The sequence below is a fragment of the Branchiostoma floridae genome, chromosome 11, assembly GCF_000003815.2.
Source record: "Branchiostoma floridae strain S238N-H82 chromosome 11, Bfl_VNyyK, whole genome shotgun sequence".
NCBI lineage: Eukaryota > Metazoa > Chordata > Leptocardii > Amphioxiformes > Branchiostomatidae > Branchiostoma > Branchiostoma floridae.
The window spans coordinates 10,152,733-10,177,373 of record NC_049989.1 but is presented as its reverse complement, the minus strand read 5'-3'; the positions used below and the strand labels follow the sequence as shown (position 1 = coordinate 10,177,373).

General features: G+C 40.9%; 2 protein-coding genes and 1 long non-coding RNA gene across 4 annotated transcripts in view; 1 reads left to right on the top strand and 2 right to left on the bottom strand.

The window, feature by feature from the left end:
• LOC118426306 (cyclic nucleotide-gated cation channel alpha-3-like) overlaps positions 1–4,361 on the bottom strand; it is a 17,819-nt gene extending 13,458 nt beyond the window's left edge. Inside the window, exons 1-2 of the mRNA XM_035835610.1 lie at positions 2,726–4,361; positions 1,581–1,639 (exon numbers count right to left, since the gene is read on the bottom strand). Coding sequence (XP_035691503.1) covers positions 1,581–1,639; positions 2,726–3,738 — 1,072 coding nt within the window. The 5' untranslated portion in view covers positions 3,739–4,361. The remainder of the gene's footprint in view (positions 1–1,580; positions 1,640–2,725) is intronic.
• A 6,095-nt stretch (positions 4,362–10,456) lies between these two features.
• LOC118425764 (SWI/SNF-related matrix-associated actin-dependent regulator of chromatin subfamily B member 1-like) overlaps positions 10,457–24,641 on the bottom strand; it is a 31,764-nt gene continuing 17,579 nt past the window's right edge. Inside the window, exons 2-10 of one of the 2 annotated variants that reach the window (XM_035834831.1) lie at positions 19,368–19,476; positions 18,670–18,708; positions 16,885–17,014; positions 16,102–16,236; positions 15,769–15,896; positions 14,690–14,856; positions 13,848–14,038; positions 11,323–11,454; positions 10,457–10,959 (exon numbers count right to left, since the gene is read on the bottom strand). In XM_035834831.1, coding sequence (XP_035690724.1) covers positions 10,920–10,959; positions 11,323–11,454; positions 13,848–14,038; positions 14,690–14,856; positions 15,769–15,896; positions 16,102–16,236; positions 16,885–17,014; positions 18,670–18,708; positions 19,368–19,476 — 1,071 coding nt within the window. In that variant the 3' untranslated portion in view covers positions 10,457–10,919. The remainder of the gene's footprint in view (positions 10,960–11,322; positions 11,455–13,847; positions 14,039–14,689; positions 14,857–15,768; positions 15,897–16,101; positions 16,237–16,884; positions 17,015–18,669; positions 18,709–19,367; positions 19,477–24,641) is intronic. The other variant, XM_035834832.1, reaches the window with a different exon arrangement.
• Positions 21,919–24,641, top strand: part of LOC118425765 — a 16,242-nt gene continuing 13,519 nt past the window's right edge. Inside the window, exon 1 of the long non-coding RNA XR_004832323.1 lies at positions 21,919–22,246. This is a non-coding gene — a long non-coding RNA (uncharacterized LOC118425765). The remainder of the gene's footprint in view (positions 22,247–24,641) is intronic.

Here is a 24,641-nt window from a genome sequence, read left to right as displayed (position 1 = left end):
CTGGTAGAGGCTGTAACCACTTACAATACCATAAAGTTTGACTTTCAACATAAAAAGAAGCCCCTGTAGCACCATGAAGGTATTCTTTTCTTCTACAGACCATGGTTGAGAGATAGTCGTGAGCAAGAACATCTGCGGTTGGGAGTTGGTCGGCGAGGTTGTCTACAAGATTTTAAAAGTCGTCCATGCCAACCGACAATGAAATTTGAAGAATCATAGTCGGGGAAATGATAACTGTTTCGACCAAGCTCTTTTTTCTGGATGACGTATCACTCCCCTTTCACCTAAGCCCGAAGTTATAGACAGGATGAGAGGCCAACAAGACTCTTTTGGTACTAATGACGGGATGTTCCTGCCAATAAGACTATTCAAGCACTATTGACGAAATGTTCATGACAATAAGACCTTTTGACGGTATGTCCGCGCTAATAAGACTATTTGGGCACTAATGACGTTCCTGTCAAAAAGACTCTTTTAGAACTAATGGCAGGATTTTCTTGTAAATGAGACCTTTTGGGCACTAATGAAGCAATGTTCCTGTCAATAAGACTCTTGTAGCACTAATAACCAAATGTTCCTGCTAATAGGACTCCTTTGGCACGAATAATGAATTTTTATCGTAATGAAGGAATGTTTCTATATAAAATTTCATTTGGACATTGCACTATTTGTTAAACTATTGACAGAATATTTCTGTCAATAGCTACGCCGTTCACTTGAAGTCCTTTGCTCCACCCCACATAGAGAGCCTACACCGATCAGAAAATAGTCTGTGCCCCCCACAAGGCTCTTGAACCAGTCTCAAGTGCTATTGTAGGTCCTGAAGTGTACGTAGTGAGGTCTCTCATTTGGTTTGCTCGAGTGTTTCTCAATTTTTTAGCTGAACACGTAACTCACGTAAAACCGGGAAGGGGTTCGCAATGACTATAGAAAAGGAAGTACATTTTACTGTAGATTTTCTGTAGCCTCCATAGAAAGCTCTCTTCGCCGTTTTGAACGCTCATGATACACTTTTGCTGGCCTATGTTTTTTTTTTTTTTTTGGATTGTTGATAGTAGAGCATCAACGCTCTACCACGGCAAAGTACAATGGAAGTTTGCATAAAATATTTTCATCTGTCTTCGTTGGCAAAACTAATATCACTGTCATCATCAGTTACACATTTTTGTTTGAAGGAGTTTTACCATATTTAATATCTATCTAGAGTGATTACATGTCGGCTCGTACATTCATTTCAAATCATAGTAAAGATATACACAAAACGTAAATATTTTTAGGCTGTAGGAGCAGTGGGTCTAGGGTACGGTATTCGAAGTCGAAGCCTATCACTCTCCTTCCACCACCTTTTACCTCCCCAACCGAAGTCAGATACCTATTGTACACCTGGCTGAGGTATGGGCATCCGTGTAAGGTACCTTTTTCAACATGAATGTCAGAAATCTAACTCGTGATCTTGTGCGCATTGGCCTAGCTACTTGACAATTCGACGTTACTCTAATTATAATTTTCTATGTATATTTCATTGAATGTTTAAAGACATCTGGTTAACGGTTTGCAGATGGACATTTTTTTTTACTAACCGACAACAATGGCGAACACGAAGATGCCCATCAGGTATCCTAGCAACGTGAACAGGAATCTGATTGGAGGAGAGAATGAGCAGGATTATCGTCTGCGAAAACGTCAATCAAAACAAACGTGTTCTATATATATAGCATTTTGTGTGTATTGCAAGCTGAGTTCACACGCGGAGCAAATGGTTTTGTTTTTGTTTTTTGTGTGGAAGTTTGAGAGAAATGTGTACACGACAAAGTCGTTATTGACGCAGCTGAATGAACTGTTGTTACAAACGTGAAACAATTTGACCAAAATTCCACAATAGACGAAATACAGTAAGCAAACAGGACGACTTATAACAGATCTGACTTTGTTTGTGATCTGACTCAGAAAACTGCAAAACATCAATAAAAAAGAGTTCGGTGACCTCATATCTGCATGAAATATTCTGATTATCAAATGACTTCTACATCTAACGTTACATAATCTATGCGTGGTTAGGTACACCTTTAACTGACTTAACGGTAAACCAAAACTAATCATAAGTTAAACAAAAATTATTCTTTGCCAATACCGCGTACCGTTGACCTCATTTTACAGCTTAAGAGTTCCATAAGTGACCAGTCTGCGGTCAAGAATATGGGTCACTTAGGACTTATTTTCCCTATCCTAAATATTTGGAGAGGCCGGATATAGGTTACCCCGTGGATAAAGGGGGACTAACGTTACGACCTACGACGAAAGTGACCGTGCTATAAGTGACCACTGTCTGCGGTCAAGAATATGGGTCACTTAGGACTTATTTTCCCTCCCCTAAATATTTAGAGAGGTCCTTACTTCGTTCTGCTGACATTGATGAATGGGTTGCGGCTACTAGAGAGTGACAACAAACACTGACAGAAACATTTGGGAGGAAACGAAAACATCTCATTAACGCTACTGACCCGATTCCTGTGGGACACGGAAACACAGCAAGTAACAGGTGTTAAATGCGCTTTTAAATTGCCGCGTTTGAGATATGTAGTAAGTCTCAGTGTTTTACATGTGCTTTTGTAACATTTAGCATTCAGGGTCATGTGCTGACCTATACGTTGGCGATCGTATCGTACGAGAGTCGTGCGACGTGTGTGACCGGGCCTTAAGTGAACGTAGAAAGGTCGTAACTTACTCGTAGTTGGTGACAGGTGTAGGTAGATCCCCTATAGTGGTCAGTGTGAGACAGGACCAGTAGAGTGACCACAGATACTTGGTGCTCAAGGACGCGTACTGTCCAGTCGCAGACGGGTAAACCCACGTGTTGGAACCAAAACCCTCCGCCTTGGAAATCAGGAAATAAAATCCCGCAAACCAGTGAATGAGGAGGAAAAGTACGTGCACAAGGTTGAAAACGCGCCACAAAGTCGGGTGGTGGGTTCTCGACTCCACTGTGAAGTAAAACTCGAACGCTCTATGCGCCTTTAAAAACCGAGTCGACCGTAGGAGAGGGTGTACGCCTACAGCGAAGTACAAGAAATCCAGCGGCAGCAAACAGAGCACGTCTAAGACAAACTTCTTGGAAAAGACGTAGTTCCGCGCCAACTTCTTAGGGTTGTAGACTAGCAAACCCTGTTCTAAGTAGCTCGTCCGAAAGTGGACCACGATGTCAAGTAGTAACAAGAGGTCAAAGACGTAATCTAAGGCGTAAAACACAGCGGCGTACTCGGTCTGTAGTTCTACCCAGGCTGTTCTAGCGATGATGAGCCACATGTTGTACACGACTCCACACGTCACGAGTCCTATCCACCACATGTGGACGTCTCCGTCGGGGTCTAAGACGAAGTCCTCTTTCGTCCAAGTCTTCTTCTCGCCGCCGTGATGGTCTCCCCCCTCTCCGCTACTTATCTCATTCTCCTCCTGCCTGTATCTGTTGTAGAGTTCTAAGAACGTGTCCTGTCTCGGCTCTGCCTTTCTCAAGTCCGGGTTCACGCTGTTGGACATCCGCACGGCGGATTTTACCCGGTTCCACCACGGCGAGCTCCGGCGGCGGTGGTGGCGGTGCGCGAAGCCCTCAGCTCCCGAGGACTCCGAACTCTTGGTCGGTGACGCCGTCAAGCTGGAGTTATTACCGAGCTCTGGATCTACTCCTACGGACGCTGTGCCGTTAGGCACCGAAGCACCGCTCTCCTCTTCCCCTTGGTCCATGTCGCTTCAGGTTATTGGAGGCTGAGCTCGGAGGGAACTCTCTGGACGGATTCAGGAAGATTTTCACGTAGAGGTCGCGGTAAAACCTCACTCGTAAGTTGCTCCACGGCTCAAGAGAAACTCATAACGGCACGGTTAAGTCGGATTTGTCGCTCAGACGTGTGGTACCCCCGTTGAGACGGCGCTCGCTCTCCAAGTCTCCCGTTCAAACGCTCAGTCTGGTCGTCGCGCTAGGATTATATGTACAGTGTGTACACTGCCACCGGATCCCCCTCCACTCGGTTGTGATGAGAGCAGCGATCAGGTATCGACCGCGCATAGCTGTGAGCAATCTTCTGTAATGGACCCGTCGGGGAAACCGGAGACAGTATACCACAGTTTGACTTGTCACCGGAAAGCTGTCAAGTTCGTGGGAAAGTCGCGAAAGGATGTTCTGAAGGCCCTCGGGGTATGATTGTATTCCCAAAACAGATGTCGTCACCCCGTGTCCCCCATTGACCCCTCCGTTGCCATGACGACCCGCTGACCCATGACTATCCATTGACGATCTTCAAAAACGGGATTTTGTTCTCACAACAAAAAACCGTGCCAGAAGTTTTCCCTAAGTGGGTTCTCGTTGGGTAGCGACGTGGAGATGTTATTTTTGCCCCGCTTTTCTTGTTTTACGCTTTGCGCCAGACTTCAAAGCCTTTTCGTAGCATTGCGTCGCCACCGTTAACTTAAATGGAAAGTTTATTTGCAATTTCTTGCCCGAGGGCTAATTGCAACATGGGACATACAGAATACATGGTAAACATACATGAATTAAAAGACTTTGGTATAGATAACAACGGTGGCAAGTGGAAACAAGTGACTATTCTAGCAATAATACGGACTGCTGAGAGCTACGATCTAAGCATTTGGGGTTTGACTTCTTTTCTGGAAGCAGTGGAAGACGAAGTGCCCCACCTTTTCTATAATGAGCGGGCTATGTGACGTTAACAGGGTTATAGTTTTGTTTTCGTCAGTAAACGTTTAGAAATTTTTGTGGGTTTTGCAGGCCTTTCCAAATAACTCTTTTCTTTCCTAACATGCAGGCAAAACTTTGTGTGCTATCGGGCTGTGGATTTGCTCCCGTACGTGCCAGTACGGGCGACGCGCCTGCCCTGTACAGTCTAAACGTTTTCAGAAATACGTGGCGGACGCACCCCCCTCCCCTCCCCAAAAAAACGTGCGGACAAATTGCACGTACGGCGGGTTGTGCCCTTAGCTTTAGCAGGCTCTAACAACCCCTATCATAATACCGCCACTAATCATAACATCGCCAAATAAAGTAAAACGGTGAATTTAAGGAGATCTACCAGTGTAGCAACAGTAATTTCTGAGATATGCACACTTCAGACATCCAGATGTTCCAACACATTAAAAAAAAGGCTTAGATAATGATGCATTCAAAGACAACAAGGTCAAAACTTTTCGGTCCCTTGTTGGGCCTAGCGAGTGTGCCGTAGAATGATATAAATATATGAAAATTTTCGTCAGGTCAGTTTTCTCATATATGTACACTCAGACAATTACGTATTTTATTAACAAGGAAGGAAGAAAGCAACAACAATGGAAGTATAAAGGTACATAATGGAAAGTTGATTATGTCGAGTATTTTTCTGGCGGTATTATGGAACTCCGAATACACACCTGTTATCAGTGCATTTCCCAAGTGTGTTACAACTGCGATGTTTTGTTTTCAACCGGACAAGAGAGATAAAAAAACACGTTTAGGGGCCAATTTTTTTTTTTACAACGAAGGCTTTTGATACAGAACTAGGAATTACACAATATTAGGGTAGAAGTGTCTGTAGAAATCGACATCGTTTGCAGATTTATGATTATGACACAAATATTAGTATAAAAAAGTAATAACCTAAAGTCGTAAATAAGAATGCCAGTAATAAAAGGGTAACTTTATGACGTGTACAATTTACTTCATTTTGTGTGTTGGTTATGTCTACATCACACCCATATTTTGATTTATGAAATCATAAATCATTCATTTAACACGTTGTATATCCATGGAGCACAACGAAAAAAAAATGTTTACAGCTTTTGAAATTTTATTATCGACATAGATAGGTACAGTTTAATATTTCTGGAGAGTAAATGTTATTTCTAGCATCTGATTAACAGGTACAGTCAAACCTGTATTAGGGGCCACCTCTACAGAGGGGCCACCTGTCCATAGTGGCCACTTTTTGTCGGTCCCTTGGGTATTTCATCTACAAGTTACCACCTCTATACAGAGGCCACCTGTCTATAGTGGCCAAATTTGTCCGGTCCCTTGAGTGGCCGCTATAGACAGGTTTGACTGTATGAATACAGTCTATTACGCCGTACGTATCACAATTATAATTGGTTTGTAACGTTCATATTACGTTTAACGCTATAGTTCGATAATATAACTTCATACTTCGTACTTATATAGTACGATATATAACTTCATCGATATCATCGTCGCGGGCTACTTGACCGGACCAGGTCCACTCTCTCCTTCCAAACGTCTCTGTCCCCATAGCGTGTAGTTAGTTACCCTTACGAAACCCTTTACCGTGTGTCGTTATTACATCGAATTCAAACCTATCGGAAAATGGATATGTGAGAGACATACGAGAACATTGCAGTAATGAGATTTGATTGCACACACACACAAACGCGCTAAAACACACTCAAATACGCAACACCTTGAGACAAACCGAAATCACAACCTCCGTACACGACGGTAAAACTAACATCTTTATTGACATAACAGCGGCTTTCGCAAGATCTATTACAGCTACACATACTGTCCTACATACACACAGACAATTGTATACAAATGTCTTGCCTATATATATGAATGTTTATAGATATGAATAAATCAACATGTTGAGTCTAGCAAACAGTGTCATTTATACTATTAGTTCCAAGATCTATATGTGCGTGCAAAATAAGTCGAAGCCAGGCATCCTAGTGGAGATTAAGCAATTATACTACCAAGGAAGTTAAAAAAGAGTAGGTTGTTCACTCTGAGCCCTCATCCTTGGAATCCTTTCTTTTCAACCTCCTTGGTACTACGACAACTTGTCCGGGGCAGTGTTGGAAGTGCGTCCTCTCTGTAACGCCGCATGTTCCCTAATTGGTGCTCCTCCAACCACCCTGAGCACCACTCTCCGTCTCTCCTGCTGTAGTCTTCAACTTGAAGAGGCTCGGCAGGGGGGCTGTGTGAATGGGAGGTTTACGTCATAGCCAAGCAGATGTTAGGATGGCAAGGGGGCCGTGTGAATGGGTACTACACACCGACTTGGGAGGAGTGATGTCATATCCAAGCAGATGTTGGGATGGCAGGGGGATGTGTGAATGGGAACTACTCACAGCCTTGGGAGTAGTGACGTTATATCCAAGCAGATGTTAGGATGGCAGGGAGGCTGTGTGCATGGGAACCACACGCCGACTTGGGAGGAGTGACGTCATATCCAAGCAGATGTTGGGATGGCAGGGGGATGTGTGAATGGGAACTACTCACAGCCTTGGGAGTAGTGACGTCATATCCAAGCAGATGTTGGGATGACAGGGGCTGTGTGAATGGGAACTACACACCGACTTGGGAGGAGTGACGTCATATCTAAGCAGATGTTGGGAGTTACGATCGAAAAGTTTTCTGACTGAAAGGATTTCTCTGACAGCTACACGACCCGTTAGAAAACTTCACGATCTTCTATCTCGTCTTCTTGAAGATAAATAATGACCTACCGTGGGCCTCTCCTCAAACACAGGACCTCCATCTTAATTTTTCACCACGTCCCATCCAAGATGACGTCCTAAACCGAAGCTTAGTACTCATTTACACTTGAGAATATTAAGTATAAATTGCATTTCCCTATGGCAAAACGGTATGGCCTACTAGGGATTTGAACCCAGAACCGTTAAAACATTCCCAGCAAACAACATAAACAATTCTTGACTCAGTGTAGTACCACTACAATCGATAGATGTTTTCACTCCATCGACGCCGAGTGGGTTTTTCACGCACCATTTGTCGTGTCCTGAGCAGTTTTCGGCATCCTTTTGTGTTGTATAGTAGAGGCGAAACATGCTCTCGAGTTACAAATGAGCACCTTCAAGTTGTGCACCACGGTTCAGTTAAGCTAAGGGTACGTGCAAGTTATAATACGTAATTTTGGGGGAGGCCACGTCCGCCACGTCTTTCTGAAAACGTGGGGAACGACTGGTATTAAAGAGCAGGGAGGGAGTACGTCAAAACACGGCACACAAAGTTTTGCCTGCACGCAAAGTTCTACGGCGTGTCTGCGTGCTCCAAAATCCGTCGGATTCCCTACGAGTTCGTATGGAGACGGTACTTACAACTTACGGAAGCTATAGCACTGAGCCAGTTGGCAAGCGTAGGTGTGCATATGCACGTGGGCGTAGTATTTGTTGGAACGGGATATGACGGAAGTAAATACCACAAACCACGGGGGAAAACATTTTCACAGAAAAGTCATTTCAAGCTCGTATAAATGTGTTCCTCGTCCTCGTAGGTTATAACTTTATTATAACCCTTCTATTTCTAAGAAAAGAGGATCTTAAATCCCAAGTGTCATAATTGTGCAAGGCGGTTTACTCCAAACTTGTGAAGATTCTAATACATATCAAAGTCTCTCCCATCTCTGTGTTAAGACAAAGAAGTTTACAAAACGTATTCAGTGTAAACTCAAGGAATCGCTATTGTGATACAGCGATTGTATTGTGTGTAAGAGCGTTGTACTGTACTAGTATGTTTTCACAAGGAAAATTGACATGAAAATGAGTGACAAAAGGAACTCTCTCAAGTCTTCTTCGTAATTTTGTAGACAAAATAGTTAAGAGTCTCAACTATTTTGTCTACAAAATTACGAAGAAGACAACTCTTTTGACTAGTCACATTACGACTGTTGTCACTACATCACAATATGAACATCTAATATTTTAGGTAAAGGTAAAAATAGTTCCATAGCATTTTTCAGGCCCTGTGAGCAATAGGTTGTTATCCACTGTGTCTAGGGCACGGTATTGGAAGCCCATCCTTCTTCTTCCACCACCTTTTACCTCCCCAACCGAAGTCAGGTACCTATCTTTATGCCTGGCTGGAGTGAGGAAAGTCGTGTTAAGTGCCTTTCCCTAGTAACGCTAGTTAACCTTTATTCGTGGGGTAGCCTATATCCGTTGTTAAAAAAACAAGGTAATTAGGAATACAGTATCAAGTCAACAGACGTTTGAAATTGCAAGATATTCAATATACGGTTTGAAACCACCATCTGTCAATTTGCTATCCCCAAATACCTTGTTTTTTCTATATACAACGGATATAGGTTAACCCACGGATAAAGGTGAACTAGGGTTACAATGTCTATCTAGGAATTGAATCCATAATCTCATGTCTGCTAGCATAGCCACTCGATACCACTAATATTCTAGAGCTTATTGAAAGGGAATATTCAAACTTTCCCATATGGTTAGGGTATCGTGTACTACAATATCATAACAATAAACAAGGGCCCGCCAATCCACCAAGTTTACACAAAACACATTGTCTCTTGTATCAGGACATCTTTACACTACAGTGACAGTAACAGGGCGTATAATGATTTCTTGGACAGTTGTTTACAAAACAAGTGAAAGCGCTGAGGGGATATTAAAAGTCAGTGCTGTTCCATTGTTCTGCCTAAAATGTAAGTCATATACACCTTATGATACTCTGTGATGAAAAGATAAACCAATTTTGTAATGTAGAAAGTGGGTATCAAATTTAATGTCCACTTTCATATAGTGTCTGCGACACCAAGATTAATTTCCTTATCAACTTCTATCATATGTGACATTTGTACTAAATATACTGCCATCTGATTGTTGAATCTCACAAAGCAAAGACTATATACATGTTTTTCAACTAGGGGAAGGTACGATGTATTGTTGTTGTTGTTTTTGTCGTAGGACCAGTCCAGAAAAAACATAGTTGGCTAGTAGCACAGTAGCCAAGGCCTGAAAAAAATGATTTCGTTCAACCCATCTTACAGAAAAGGTTTGACCAGATATTTTGGTAGAGGGGTCCATTTGCATCACACATGATGATTTTTTTGTTCAAATTAAAGATAATTATTTATGGCCCACGGGTACATTTTTATGCATGAGGGGCCAAACTCTAACCCTGATGAATTATTCTCCATGTTTGAAATGTCTACTATTTTCCCAGGATGAAGAAAGGTCTTGGTAGTCAAAAGATTGGAGTAAGGTCTGCTGATTATGAAAGTAGTTTCTCAAAAACTTGAACACTTCCACTGTCAGAGATTCAAGTCTTGCATGTCGCTCATTACCTCCATATATGTAGGGTTTTATTTTTAGTGTTTAAAACTGGAATACTTGTGTTCTTCTTGCGTGTCGGTAATTATTAATACGTTAAAAAAAACAGAAAGTTAAGGAACAAATTGTGTAAATGCAGACTGTTTCAGTGGAAGTCCAATTTGAGGTCAAAATGGTAATCTTTTGGCTGTTTGCACATGCTAAGCATGTGGCACACTGGCAGGAAGTTAGCTCAAAGGTCCCAAACAAGGTTATCTGATTTCCTGTCTGCCATTTCTTACTACATATATATGCCTTATGGGAGCCAGTGGGAAAAAGCCTTAGATAGAATCACACAGAAATTCACAATAACGGGATGACAGACAAATACTTAATGGAAGTATGAGATTTTTTATTTCTTGTTTACTTTGTTTCCTTTTCTAATGTCTAAAACTATCACTTCAGGTGTTCCAATGTTCATTCTTGGCCACTTCCATTGAGTACTTATAAGAATTTTTCCATGATGTTTACAACAGCACAAACAACTATTGATATATTATCATATAGTTATGACATGTATAGAGATTTTGTAGTTGTAGTGTATCTTGACAGAAACAACATCGTTTCCATTTTCACAAATACGTACTACGTACTTCAAAATGGTCCCTCAGAATAACAAGACTGATGCTACGCCATTCAACACTCTGTCCTTGTAAACCTAAGTAAGTAAAGCTAGTATGCTACAATTTATACACTGACAACAAGGAATGAGACTGTTTATAACTGTGGCAGTTTTCACGTATGCTGTCTTCTTCTTTTCCTTTTCCTTCTCACCCTACAGGCTCAGTTGTTCCCTACCAGGATGGTGCAGTATTGGCAAGTCTTCTCATTCTCCTGAAATGTAAGACAAACAGATGTTGTCAAGATTCACATAATGACACATTCATGACTGGTCAGGGCACGAAATACCACCTGCATATGCAGGTTAGTGCAGGTAAAATTGGAGCTGTGCAGGTATTTCTGGTCTACCTGCACCTAACCTGCACTGGTCCATGTACTGGGTTTTACATGTAAATGTCCTATGATGTAGGTGTATGTGGATCATTATTAGCTGCATTGAATGTTACAACCTATAAAGTATAAAAGTAAAAATAGCAATGGTTCCTGAACAATTTTAGTAGGATCCATACTTCCTAAATTCAGAGTGGTGCAGGTATAATTTGTCTGGTCAAGGTCTAAAAAAAAGAGACAACCCACCTTGTATTTCTGTCTTGGTCGCGTATCTTCTTCTCCATCTCAGCGTCTGTCAGTGTCTCGAGGAACGGGCACCACTGGTCCGCTTCTCCCTGGTTACGCACCGCGATTTCCACCGTCGGTAGTGGTGCCTCACTGTATAACACACAGGTAACAGAGAAAGAAAAAAAACGAGGGATGTCTAGAGTTCCTGAATGATATTTTTAAGAGCTCAAATATTGCTCTCCAAGCAGAGGTCAAAGGTACATGTATGCTTGTCTGACTGCCTTGATTTGTGTGCCAACTTCAGAAAGTGGGAAAATCAAAAGAAGTTTACAGTATACCCCTGCCCTCTGCTTTGAGAGTAAAATTTGTGTTTGAAACGCTAGATCCCTAGCTTATATTTAGTTTCACCTTAAATAGTGTTACTTGTACATTGGATATGTGGAGGCAAACAGAACTACAACACAATACAAGCTAAGGCAAAATAATATGATACTAACATTCTACAGAAGTAGCTAATTTCAATGGGCATTGCAGGGTTATGTTACCAAAGAGGCTTTAGATTTCACCTATCGTGGGTTCCCAATGTTTGATGGGGACAAAATCTACAAGTATGTTTCTTGGTTTCTTAAGATTTTTAAAACTACACACATCACTACTACCAGTACTTCTGAAGTCCAACAACTCAAAAGTTCAGTGTCAAAAGCCTAATAGTAATATACTATGATAAATGCATGTATAAAACATGTTTCCCCTATACTGCATCAGTCTGTCAAAATTTACTACTCATGTAGCCGTTTGAAAATCACATGGCTTGATTGTATGGGAGTCATATATTATGACAGACTGAAATATGGGTGAGAACTTCACAAACTTTGTGGTACATGTAAGTTTAGCATAGTATCGTAGGCTTTTGAACCTGGCTATTTAGTTTTTTTAAAGGCATCCTAAGCAATATTAGAGCGTACAAAGTGGAAATATTCTGAATAAGGCAATCTGTATGATATTGACATCTACTGCACTATACTCTCACATTTACATCATCATTTCATACTATGAGCCGTTTAAAACGGCCCAGAGAAAAGTCACACGAGGATATTCCTTATTATTGGAACCCCCAAAATTAGGTCTTGAGCAGAAATCCTCATGCAACTTGTTTCTGCACTGTTTTTAACAGCTTAAGTTATGAAATAATGATGTAAATGTGCTAAAATAGTGCATTAGATGTCGATACTAGACTGCCTTATTCAGAATATTTCCACTTCCAACGATCTAATATTGCTTAGTTAATGCCTTTAAAGGTTCTTAAGAACTGGACCAGGTTGAAGATGTATACAAGGAACACCATAGTCACCTTTGCCCCCTCCAGGGAGATTTGAGCAAAAAGAAGAGTAAGCGTGCAATGAAAAAAGAAAGAAGGGGTGTCCAAAAAGCGACAAGAAAAAATTGTACAGGCCACCACAAGCAGAATGGTAATCACAAACTGCAAAGTAAAATTCCCCCAGCAATTACAGTAAAAGGTGCCTGAGTGTGTGTGTAAGCATGTGTGTATTTATCAGTACGTGTGTGCGTGTGTGTGTACATGCATATGTGTGTGTGTGTGTGCATGCACGCATCTCTGTGTGTGTATAGTTATGTGTATGTGTATGTGTGTCTGTGTCTTTGGATGTGAGTGTGAGTGTATGTGTGTGTGTGTGTGTATGTTATGTGTGTGTGTATGTTATGTGTGTGTGTATGTGTATGTGTGTCTATGGATGTGAATGTGTGTGTGTGTGTGTGTGTGTATACATGCATGTGACTGAGTGTGTGCTGTATCTGTGTGTCTATGTGTTTGTATGTGAATGTGTGTGTGTGTGTATACGTGTATGTGTGTCTACGTACATGTGTGTGTTTGTATGTGTGTGTGTATGTGTGTATGTATATAATTGTGTGTATTATGTTAGCAATTGATCTGTATAGTGGTTCGAATGTTAGTGATGAGTGGATCAACACCGTACATGTTCATGCAAAACCTCCACCAATTGCAAAACAGCAACACTTTTCAATCAAAAAAGCGCCCTCTAGCAGATAATTAGTAAACTACAAAAAACACCAGGCTTACAAAATGGAAAGTCTAAATATTGCTACAGCAGGATGTAAAATGAAATAACATGTACCTAATAAATGAAAGAGGACCTACCCCCTTCACATACAAAACTAATAAAAATCCAGTCATAACTTTTTAACGCCACACAAATTCAATTATTAAACATTTTGAAAGTAAATATGAAAACAAAACCAAAGGGTTGGGTTGAAAACTTGAGCAACATTCAATCCCCCAAACTGTGTGTACCAAAGATACGGAGTTTCCCCTTAATACAGTTTTTCTGTTGATCTTATGATCTAGTACATATTGAAATTCTTTATAAAATCTGAGAAGGAGATTAATGGGGATTAATTCCAGTATACACAAACAAATGAAGTCTAAAAATTCTCTTTACATGGCAAGATGTAGTCACTGTTACATACAAACACACACACAAACAAACAAACAAACAAACAGCTACCTGAAAGCGTAGGTTCTCTGGTGCCAGCTGAGCTGTCCGCGAATGCTGTATGCGATGGCCGTGACGAACTCTCCGCCGAGACCGAGCTCCGTACACAGTTTGAGCGCGAAGGTTTCTGGGCTGTTGTCCTTTTCCGACATGTCCCATTCAAACTGGTCCACCAGAGATATGTTTCCTACATGGATGTTCAACTGTGAAGAGAAATTAAAAACAGATGAGTACAACTTACTAGAAACGCCACATTTTCAAGAAAATGCAGAATGTTTCCCTCGCAGCAATTTCTCTTTATCAAGCTACTTGCAAATGTCCTATGATGTAGGTGTCTGTGGATTGTTATTAGCTGTTGTAGTATTGACTGTTACCAACTATAAAGTATAAAAGAAAAAATAGCAATGGGTCCCGAACATACTTTTTTCTGCATACCTACACTGGTGCAGGTAACACTGAAAATTACCTGGACCAGTGTACATGTTCAAAAATGTAGGTATGCAGAAAAAAGTACTGTAATTCACTTTGTCTTCCCGGCACCAAACTTTCACGGTCTGAGAAAATTTAACCTGTTCTCAGAACTAAATGTTCACGGTATCGGCAGGTACATGTAAAAAAAGTCTGCGATTTATTTGTTATCAGTAATGATAAGTTCACGTTACAGCCGTCATCGTTGAAACCGTGAACATAAAAGTACATTGAAAAAATTAGGAATTACAGTATTTTGAGCCCTGCAAATTGTCATCATCAACACAAAAGTGGCATAGATCCCGCTTATATCTGGACACATGTGGTGGGGAAAAGTAGAATTTTGAACCTATGTCTTGAAGCAAGAAATCTAAAGAAGCCCAGACCTTGAGAATGACTCTCTGGTCCATCTGTTCCTCTAGGATGTTGTCTGTAGGGTAGGCCTCTATCTGAGTCTTGATGGCCTGGGCGATAGCGGGGACGAAGGACAGAGATGGCAGCTCCAGATCGTCACACAAGATCTCAGCAAACTGCTCTGGTGTGATGATTTGTTCTGTGGAAGGAAGTTTTGGACAAATACATTTTGTTTGTATATGACACAGTAGAGATCACGATCCAGTAGAACCGTCGATTGTCCTAGGAGAGATCACAATCGGAGTTGGTCCTAGGGCAGGCTGCGATTGGGATCTGTCCTAGGTCAATCATGGATTCTACTAGTACAGATTGCGATCAGGATCTGCCCTAGGACCAACTCCGATCCAAACTCAAATGATGCTGAGATTTAGGAAAGAGACTGCGATCGGGATCTGTTCTGGGACAATCGGCGATCTATATATAGGAATCAATGTATTATTTCGTACGTTAGCTGTAATACTAACCAAATACCATACCCTTAATTTTGGTTTTCAAGTGTATCCATCAATTGCTTGAATTTGATTTTTCATCAATAGTTTTCAGGATTCTAGCCAGAGCTTTATTTTAGCATGATGGTACATGTAACAGCAGGGTAGTGATACACCCAATCTGGAGGATGGTGTGGAAGGGGGTATTGGCCCTTCCATTGTGAGAAGAGTTTGAAAATGTGGGGAAAATATAGAATCCACAAGGGAGCTTAATTCTTTTTAATTCCTACACCACATGTAATTTGAGGGATTTCTTTGTCAATTTAATGTAATATCAACATTTTTCATATCTAATTAGACATAGTTACACAAGTAAATACCAGTACTAGCAGAACACCACTTTGCTACTTGAAACTTAGCATGGTGGTCCTCAATTAGCATGTAATCACAAATTATAGCTTATTGACCTATTATGCTAAAAATCACTAGCTAAAACCCGGATTTATTTCTTCATTTTGTATTTGCTCGGTTGACTTCTGAACAACAATGATTTTGACATTAAGACCACTGCCTGTATTCTAAGCAATAGAGCCTGAGGGAACTATGACAATGTCTTTACGTACCATTTTTATTCCATGTGAATGTGTCCCTCAGTTTGTGCCCGTCTATCTCCATGTCCAGTCTGATAGGGATAAGCACCTCCGGCTGGGCCGCGTTCTCATGGATGATGGACGGATCGTGATCGTCGAATCTGAAAAAAATTGAATCCAGAAATTCATTTTTTTCTTTTATCACGTTTGCTCTGTGCAGAGCTAAGAGATCACCTCTAGGTACTAAAAAGGATAATCATTGCAAGAGGCATTGGATTTTTTTTTACAAGTGTTCTGTACATTTTGAGGCACTTAATATACGAGAGGGAAGTTGCATATGTGTTCTGTACATTTTGAGGCACTTACACGAGAGGAAAGGTGCGTATCTTCTTGGTGGCGATCCTGTGTCTGTTAACAGGAGTGGAGCAGGGCACAGCGTCCAGGTGGTGGGAACTGTTGGGCAGGGCTGGGACCCAGTTACTCCGCTTAGGCTTCGCATCTCTGTTGGAAAAACGCAGTGGTTAATTCAAACCTGTTTAGACATTAAGAGTTAGAAAATCTGACAGACATCTAACTTTTAAGTGAAATGTCAGGGGTTTTCTAGGCTTGGCCACACAGCTCCTTATCCACGGAAGAAGATTCTCTGACAAACATAGAACACAGATCTACAAGAGAAGGAAATACATGTGGCCAGTTTTCACCGATGACCTGTCTGTCAGTTATTTCTTACCTAAATAAGCCTTAGACGTTAGAGTAACCATCCCCTGCTTTGTCACTCATGTGATTCTTTTCAACAACAAAAGTTATCTTTATAATTTGCAACAGAAATGATGTTGTTATGGTACATGTATGGAGGAAACTGTACACATGTTCTTTCAATGAACAAGTGACCAAAGTTATGACATTAGACATTACAAGATTACATTATAAACTGTATATGTAGCTACATCTTAACAGAGACTGACTTGATTTGTAGGGCTCGGTGTTGAGAGACACAGCCTTGTTATAAACTGTTTGTAGCTACTGTTATCAGTACATCATATATAGAGACTGACTTGATCTGTATGGCCTCAGTGTTGAGCGACACAGCCTTGTTATAAACTGTAAATGTAGCTACTGTACATCAGTACATCATATATATAGACTGACTTGATCTGTATGGGTTCGGTGTTGAGCGACACGGCCTTGTACTTCTCATCGTTCCCTTCCAGAATATCCTCTACCTCCAGCGCTCGCAGCAAGGTGATGTTCGTCGCCAGGCTGGTGTGACCAGAGTCACCTGGAACAGAGAACTAACATGTGACCTCCTGATCTCTGGTCCAGGGCACCCTGCAGCTGCACACTGCACCCTCAATGGTAAACCAAACATCCACAATTTTTCTTAGTCATAGGAATACCAGTAATTATAAGAAACAAAGTTTTTTTGCTTATTGAGCCAAACCAGTTTAATTTGATGTTTCTCAGATAAAACAAAATGAAAGCAGTGCTTGAGGACTAGGATCATGCACTTGTATGCTCTTTTTTATGTTGGAAACTTGGAGAAATATTGCAAGTCAACAGTTCAATTTTCCTTCTTGACAACTGATCTTATGTTATATGCTTGCTGTATTTTTACCTTGAAAAGTCAAGAACTAACGTTAGCTAAGGAAATGAATTTGCACAGGCTTTAGATAAGACTATAATATATACCTAGTACCATAGTCATTAATTTAATGCTTTGTTCCAAAAGAAAGAACAACTCACCATGAATTTTCTGTTTGAACTCACCAGCCTTCAGCAGACTCATTCAAATATATACTTACCGAGTTACCGTAGTACCGACCAAATGTTTCATTTCAATTGATGATTCTGACTTTCATTAGATTTTTTTTCTTTTAGCTATGAAAGTAAAAAAAAAAAGATCACCCGGTCTATACGTGTGAATATTCTTTAAAAAGTATGCAAGTTGGTTGTGGTATCAATGTAACCATGTACTGAAAAAATATGATGGAAAACTAGTTACAGACAAGGTGCAGTATCACTATCAAGTTAGCAAAATTCAAGTTATTTCAATAATTGAGATGAAGATTATTAGTAAGTAAGTACATGTGACAAAGCCTTATTTTGTGTGGGGACAAAAAAATGACTGATGTGCTGATGTAGTAAAACCCCTGAGGTCAATTCACAACCAGGATGACAATACATGTACATGTGCAGAAAATTACAAGTAATCTGTACATGGTAACACGGACACATACATTTTGTATGACTATGCATACCCAGGACTCAAACGAAATTCATCTCCAATTTTGGGTGCACAAAACTGTGCATGCACCTAGTATTTCGAACCCTGAGAACACTTTGTAAGGCATGTTTGACACATACAAATGCAAAGAATAAACACTCTAGCCTAGACACACAAACACAGGAACACACAGTGACAAACAAATAAAGAGGCTTTCGTTGACTAAGTCTGGCCTAATGTTTAGTACAATAGTAGAATGTTAGGGGGAGCTACAAGTACTGTACTAGTACTAGTACTAGTAGTATGGGCAAGGCAGAAATCTACTGATTTTGTAAAGACACGCTAAAAGGTACTAGTACAAATGCAGTTAAGCGTTAAGATCACTCTTTTATAAGCAGCATATTTGCAAATTCCTGTTAATTGCAAAATGCCAAATAAAAATCTCACAGTGGAAAAGGCTAAAATTAAACTCAAACAAAAGAAACAGGAGTCCTTGTCAGTTTCAAACGGTCAAACCAAAAAGGAGAACTCCTAAATACTTATTTAAGTAAACAAAACAACAACAACGGAAGAAAATGGAAGATTAGAAGTCAAATCATAGTGGAATTATGAAAATTCATTTGAGGCATGTAAGCTTTGGCAGTAATTTGGAAGGATTGCATCTGATTGGAGGAATAGTGGGAGGAGACCACAAGAAATTCGATACACACCTACGCCTACTTTGGCTCCCTGTTCAAGTTGAGCTTGTGCTGTATTCAACAAGGACAATTAGACACAATGATGATGGACACAGTGAACACATGCATGGATAGTATGTGGGAGTGCTCTGTCCTGCACAAGCGTTTCATTCAAAACTACACAACCACAAATTTGTATGTCAAGAGTAATAAACAGGGACAATCTAATACTCTGTAAAACTAAGTGAAAAAGTTGGACACATTTGGAGGATAAACTGGTAATAATGTTCTGAGAAAGTGTGAGCGATTCAACGTAACTGTTGACTTACTTAAAGAACTAGTGAAACAAAAATTCTAAGACTCTTACTACTACTTTCTTAGTAAGAGTTTTGGAGACCTAATGAAATACTTTAAAAAGTACAAATATGAGTTTGGATTTGTTTTATTAAGACAGTGCTGCTGTATCATGTGTTCCCTTGTGAGCTTTTCAATTACTTGGCTTTTCAAAGTTTGGATGTTACAACAGTTTTAGACTGTTTTTCCTTTAAAAACATCTTTTTTTTCAACAAGTGAAAAGTTTTTTTAACAAACACTTGAAAACAATGACATGAAATGGCCAAGTGACAAATAAATTGAGGGACAATCTTGGACTTAGACAAAAATGACATTACGGTAAGAACGATGACACAAGTACAATGGCACAAATACGTTGAAAGTTTTTCTCAACTTACTGAGGACTTCCGCAATTCGTTTCCTCTCGTCTATTGTGGCCAGTCGTCTCCATAGTGATGGGTACTTCTTGTAGAGCGAGCCTCGGAACATCCGCAGATAGTTCCCCACCTGAACATCAACAGTTGTTTTTTTAGACCTGTTTTGTTTACATCTCAGGGAGGGGGCTTCAACTTTGAGTCTGACATAAAGGCACTTTCATAGAGATCACAAACTGAATGCATGTGTGGCGACAGGAATTCAAGGTACTGTAAATGCATCTAAGTTTGTGGGGACTTAATTTCGTGGTAGTGGGAAAATGGAGAGTTCGTGGTGATTTTAATTTCGCGAAAGCGCCGTATACTACATAATCACATATTGTCATGGAAAAATGTCATGTCGTGGTGGTTTTAAGTTTGCATTGAAGCTGCCACCGTGAAAGCCATGAACATTAAAACCACCGCGAATATTTCTGCATTTACAGTAATATGGGTAAAGGCCCATATATTTAGGATCAAAACCCGTCTGGACGTTGTTATGCAAAATCAAAACAATGGTCGTTTTCTAAATATTGATGCCTTTACCTTTGACATATTAGTACCAAAAATTCCTGTTGCCGCACATGCATTCTGATCTCTGTCACAGAGTCTATGAAAGGTTTTTTTTACCCACAATTGCCATTGTCTTGGGTTATGTCATACATAGGGCCACTATAATGTTCAATATAGTCTATTGTACTACAGGTGTTCTGGACTGGGGATAACTTGCCGCACCACATGGGGTTGAACCGTTCTCGTATCACACAAGCTTTCAGCAAATAAAACTAATAAATTAGTAAACACCACAAAATAAAACAAGAGTTCGTAGACCTCAGGCCTGCATGAAATGTATTGGGTTTCTGTAGACCTATTGTGTATTTTTGCCTTTTTGTCTGTGGTACGTGGTTGGAAAAATGAGCTTTTTACCGTGTTGGTTGTGCACCATGCAAAAGTCTGACTCTGAAATTCCATTTTCTGAATTTGTAAGTTTGGACATGGATGAACATTACTTATTTTGGATTTCTTAAGTATGTAACCAACCACAGTACTTTGAAGTTGTTGAGACGCTACCTTTTTTTGTCTCAGATGGCCCATGCACATGTAGTTACTCTGTCACATGATATACTAATATCTTCCTATTTCAATGTACTGACCTAATGCAGCTGCTAAGTCTCCTTGGTTTGTGTTCTTCCAATGATATTCATTAAAGATTTATTTCTGGGGTGTTATTCACTTGACATCGGAATGTTACTCGCATAATTTGACCAATGATACTTTTATCTGTAGTTCCATAGACATTAGACAATATGAATAGTGGTAGCCCCCATGCAGCAGCAACAGTTAGTCCCCAGGGTGGTATGATATTTTCATTCAATCCATCCAACCCAAACCTAAATCTCCTGTAGTATCTAAGCCAAATTTAACAGCACAATTTACTATGAAAAATGTCCTTGTCAATCCCATTTATAGATGGCAAGCTGCTGGCAATGGAAGCTTTGAAAAGTTCAGAAGCTGTTGTAGTCAGAGCAAACACCCAGCAAACATCCCCGCAAACCAATGAGCAGTTGCTTAGAAGGGGAATTTCATCATATATTTGCCGCGACAAAATGCAACTATCTTTCCTGCGCTGTGATTGGCGATGCCTATATTAGGCGAAGACCCAATCCCATATAAAGGCAGGATAGACTATTCACATGCAGTTTGACGGACTCCTCCCCACAGCCGGTTCGTCGACGCCATGGCTACGGAAACACAGAAGATCCACAGAAAGACCGCCAGCAGGTTTTCGGGGTGTAGAAGAGAGACCGAGTATTTACCTCGTTTGCGTTTACAGGGAGTATAGAATTCGAAGATTGCCCTTTTAGTGTCATGAAGATTTCGTATTTTATTTTGCTTTGTGAAACTGCGAGAAGTTGTTGCTGCGTAGGGACGAATGTGAGTTGTCTGCGTTTTGCACGTGTATCGCTCTTTGTCATGCTGAGGTCCGTTCTTCTCGCAGACACTGGCGTGCCGGGCATTGTGTATGGGTTATGGAAGAAAGCATGCCTCACTGCGAGAATAGACGCTTATTTTGGGCGTTTGTTAGACATCACAGGTATATGCAGTACTGTCTGAAAGGACGTCGACGGAGAAGGCAAGTGACACCGCCGGCACGGCCGACCCCAGCATGACTGACGCAGCAGCCTTGTGAATGAGCCGGACGTTCCATAGCAGAGCACCGGTAACACTGTTTTTGACAGTGAGACTCACCAGGACAAGTATGCGATATCTACGACCTTCTGGGAACGGGTAGGGAAAATTGCCGACAACAGAGAAGATAGAGTAGTTTCCTACGGGCGTAGGATTTACAAGCCAAGCAGGTACGCAAGGTTTTGAGCTCGCCGCCATTTTTGGCGTCTTGTGGAATTTTCCATTTTGATTTGTCTTCCTACGTTGGCTGTTTTTTCTAGTGGATCCCTCGGCTGTTTTCTTTCTTGTTCCTTCTTGATTTTATTTTCCTGTTTTCCCCTTTTGTATGATTATGGTGTGTTTTGTTGGTCAGCAACTATTCTGTCGTTCATTTCGTTTAGCGACTCGTAATTTGCATATGTTTGCGCATCGCACATGTTTCGCGTGCGCAGGTGTGAGTGATTCTATTTGGTAAAATAGGCTTGGTATAATTAATTTTGTGTTGTCTCATTTGAGTTAGGTATGTTGATACAGCTGAGCCACCGCTAGGACTGCTGTTTACCCCGTCTTTTCGCCATAGGAGCCTTTATGAAGAGGTACAACGTTGTTCCAGTTTCCGCACGCTCGGAGCAGAGCCCGACCTTTTTTATCAAGAAAGAGTCGGAGGCTTCAACTTATCACTGGTAGCTCTATGGGTGAGTTACGTTGTTTGAAAGGCTTTAGACAGTATTTGGTATAGTTTTTTGTCTGCCTATCACGTTTGTTGTTGTGGAAGGAGTCGAACGTATTGCCTTATTTTACGTATTTTCCTTTGTTTTTGGCGACGCCTCAGGGGCGAGCCTAATGTTTATAGTGTGCGACCGTTTGACAGGAATTCTAGGAATTCCGCAGGCATGCGAGGAATTTTTCTACGGGTATTTTCTACGGGTATTCCCTAGGGAATTTGTTTTTGTGTGTGACTTTAGTCTGCTTTGGGTATGGCGTATAATAAGATGACGTTACCGATGTTATAAACCAGGATTTCATGTTTTAATACTCGTTTCACCATCAAGTATACAGCACATTACATTTTTTAACAAAATACCCGATATTATGTATCGTTAGGGTAGAATTGTGGGTAAGTTATATTTTTTGCTTGACCATTCGGCGTAATGATGTCGTGTATGTATGAGGATTGTTTTGTTTCGTTTGAAGGTTTTTATTTCATATCTTTCTGTTATTTCATTTTGTATGGTTGTGTGACGCTTGAATCCCTTTTTTTCTTATTGCTGTGATGTTCATTTGGTTACCAAACCATCGCGACAAAGGGGTGTACTTGTCAGTCGATTCTTCCTGTAACCTAGGGGTTGTCATGCCGGCGTTCACCTGTGGGGACAGATTGTGAGAAAGGATTGATATGAAGTATTTTTGCAATAGTGATACTAACTTAGCAACTTTTGTATGTCTGGATTGGTAAAGTGTTGTTTTCTGTTAGTTACAGGCCGTCGTTAGTGATGTAAGGCATCAAAGTAATTCAGATATAATTTATAGCAAAAGTCATACATATTGAATTACAGCGCTTATATTGTCATGTCAAGTCAAAGTCCTTCCCGCTCCATGGTGCATAGGGCGGCGCCCATGTTCTTGGAGTAACCCTGGGCCAAACAAATGCAATTACTACAGTAGGGGGCCAGGACACTGGCTGTGGTGTGTGTTCAAATTACATACTCTTTCCCGAATGCTGAGTGCTAAGCTGAGAAATTAGCACGACCATTTAACACGTCATACTATATTGGCCGGGGATCGAACTTACGACGTACCGAATGCATGGCGAAGACTTTTCCCACTCGTCTCATTGCACCGGCGATAACGCTTGTGCAGCCAGACAACAATACTCGTGATGCTAACGTGCTGTTACTTTGACCGATGAGGTCTATTTCTCTTATAACCAAAGGGCACAAAAGTGCATTATCATTTACCTTTTGGTGTAGCCCGAGTTTTGAATCATTAAAGAAGTTTCAGAAATAAATTGTACCACCGTGAATAAGAAATAATGACACAAAATATTCTTTCTCGGCTTGGCTTCGCATGATCGAAGGCACATCACAATATCAATATACATGTCGGCTTAAAAGCCACAAGCGACGGCTATCGGGTCTAACATGCAGTACACTGTTACGTCGGGTTGCGTAAACCAGTATACAGAATATTTCGTCCATCATACAAGTAAAACGGCTGCATTTGCAAGAGATATCCAACTTCTACGTGTGGAAGGGTGGTAAAGGTGATTGGAAAAGCATCCTGTATACAACGGCTATATCATCACCAGCCTGTAATAAGACAGAATGAAATAAGTCACATGTACGCTCACCGCTATTAAACTGCTTGGAGGACAATGGGTGATCAGATTACCGGTACCGTTTTGGCTACAGTCAGAGTGATAAGCCGGCGGGCGATCGGAGGACGGATGGGAGTATGGCAGTTCCGGCAATCGTCGGTTAATTGACGACTCGTGCTCAGCAGTATTACTATAGAACTGTGGATACGTGCTTGACTGTACTAGTCCACAGACGATAAAGGGTGAGTGAAACGCAGAGAAAAAGATGATTGAGAACGGGGACCCCGGTAACAAATCGTATCTTTTACTTTAAGACCACGGGAAACAGATGAATATGACCACGAGAAACAGAAGCGTTTGTTGTTCGGCGGCGGCAAGGTGGCGAATGGAATTCCACAGGAGGGCCTCATGGAGCGCTGATATCTTCGGCCGATCAAAAACAAAAGGGTTGTGCCTGGTTGTGCCGTAAACAACATGTGGTATGAGTAACAAACTGCCAAGAAGTTTCCACGTTGAAAGATATTCTCTAAACAAAATCAAAAAACTCTGGCGAAACAAGGTCACAGATGAAGACTAATTCCTACACAACAATACGCTGTAAAAATGCCAAAACTATAATGCCGTTAATATGGGACTCATATTTTATCTTGCCGAAACGTGATGTTGGCGGACTTTTTGAAGACCAAGGTCTCGGGCGGTTTGGGGTAAGATTTGGGCCCACGAGATTAAGGTTGGCAGTGTTACTCAACCCAGAGCAACCACAGTCCCAAAAT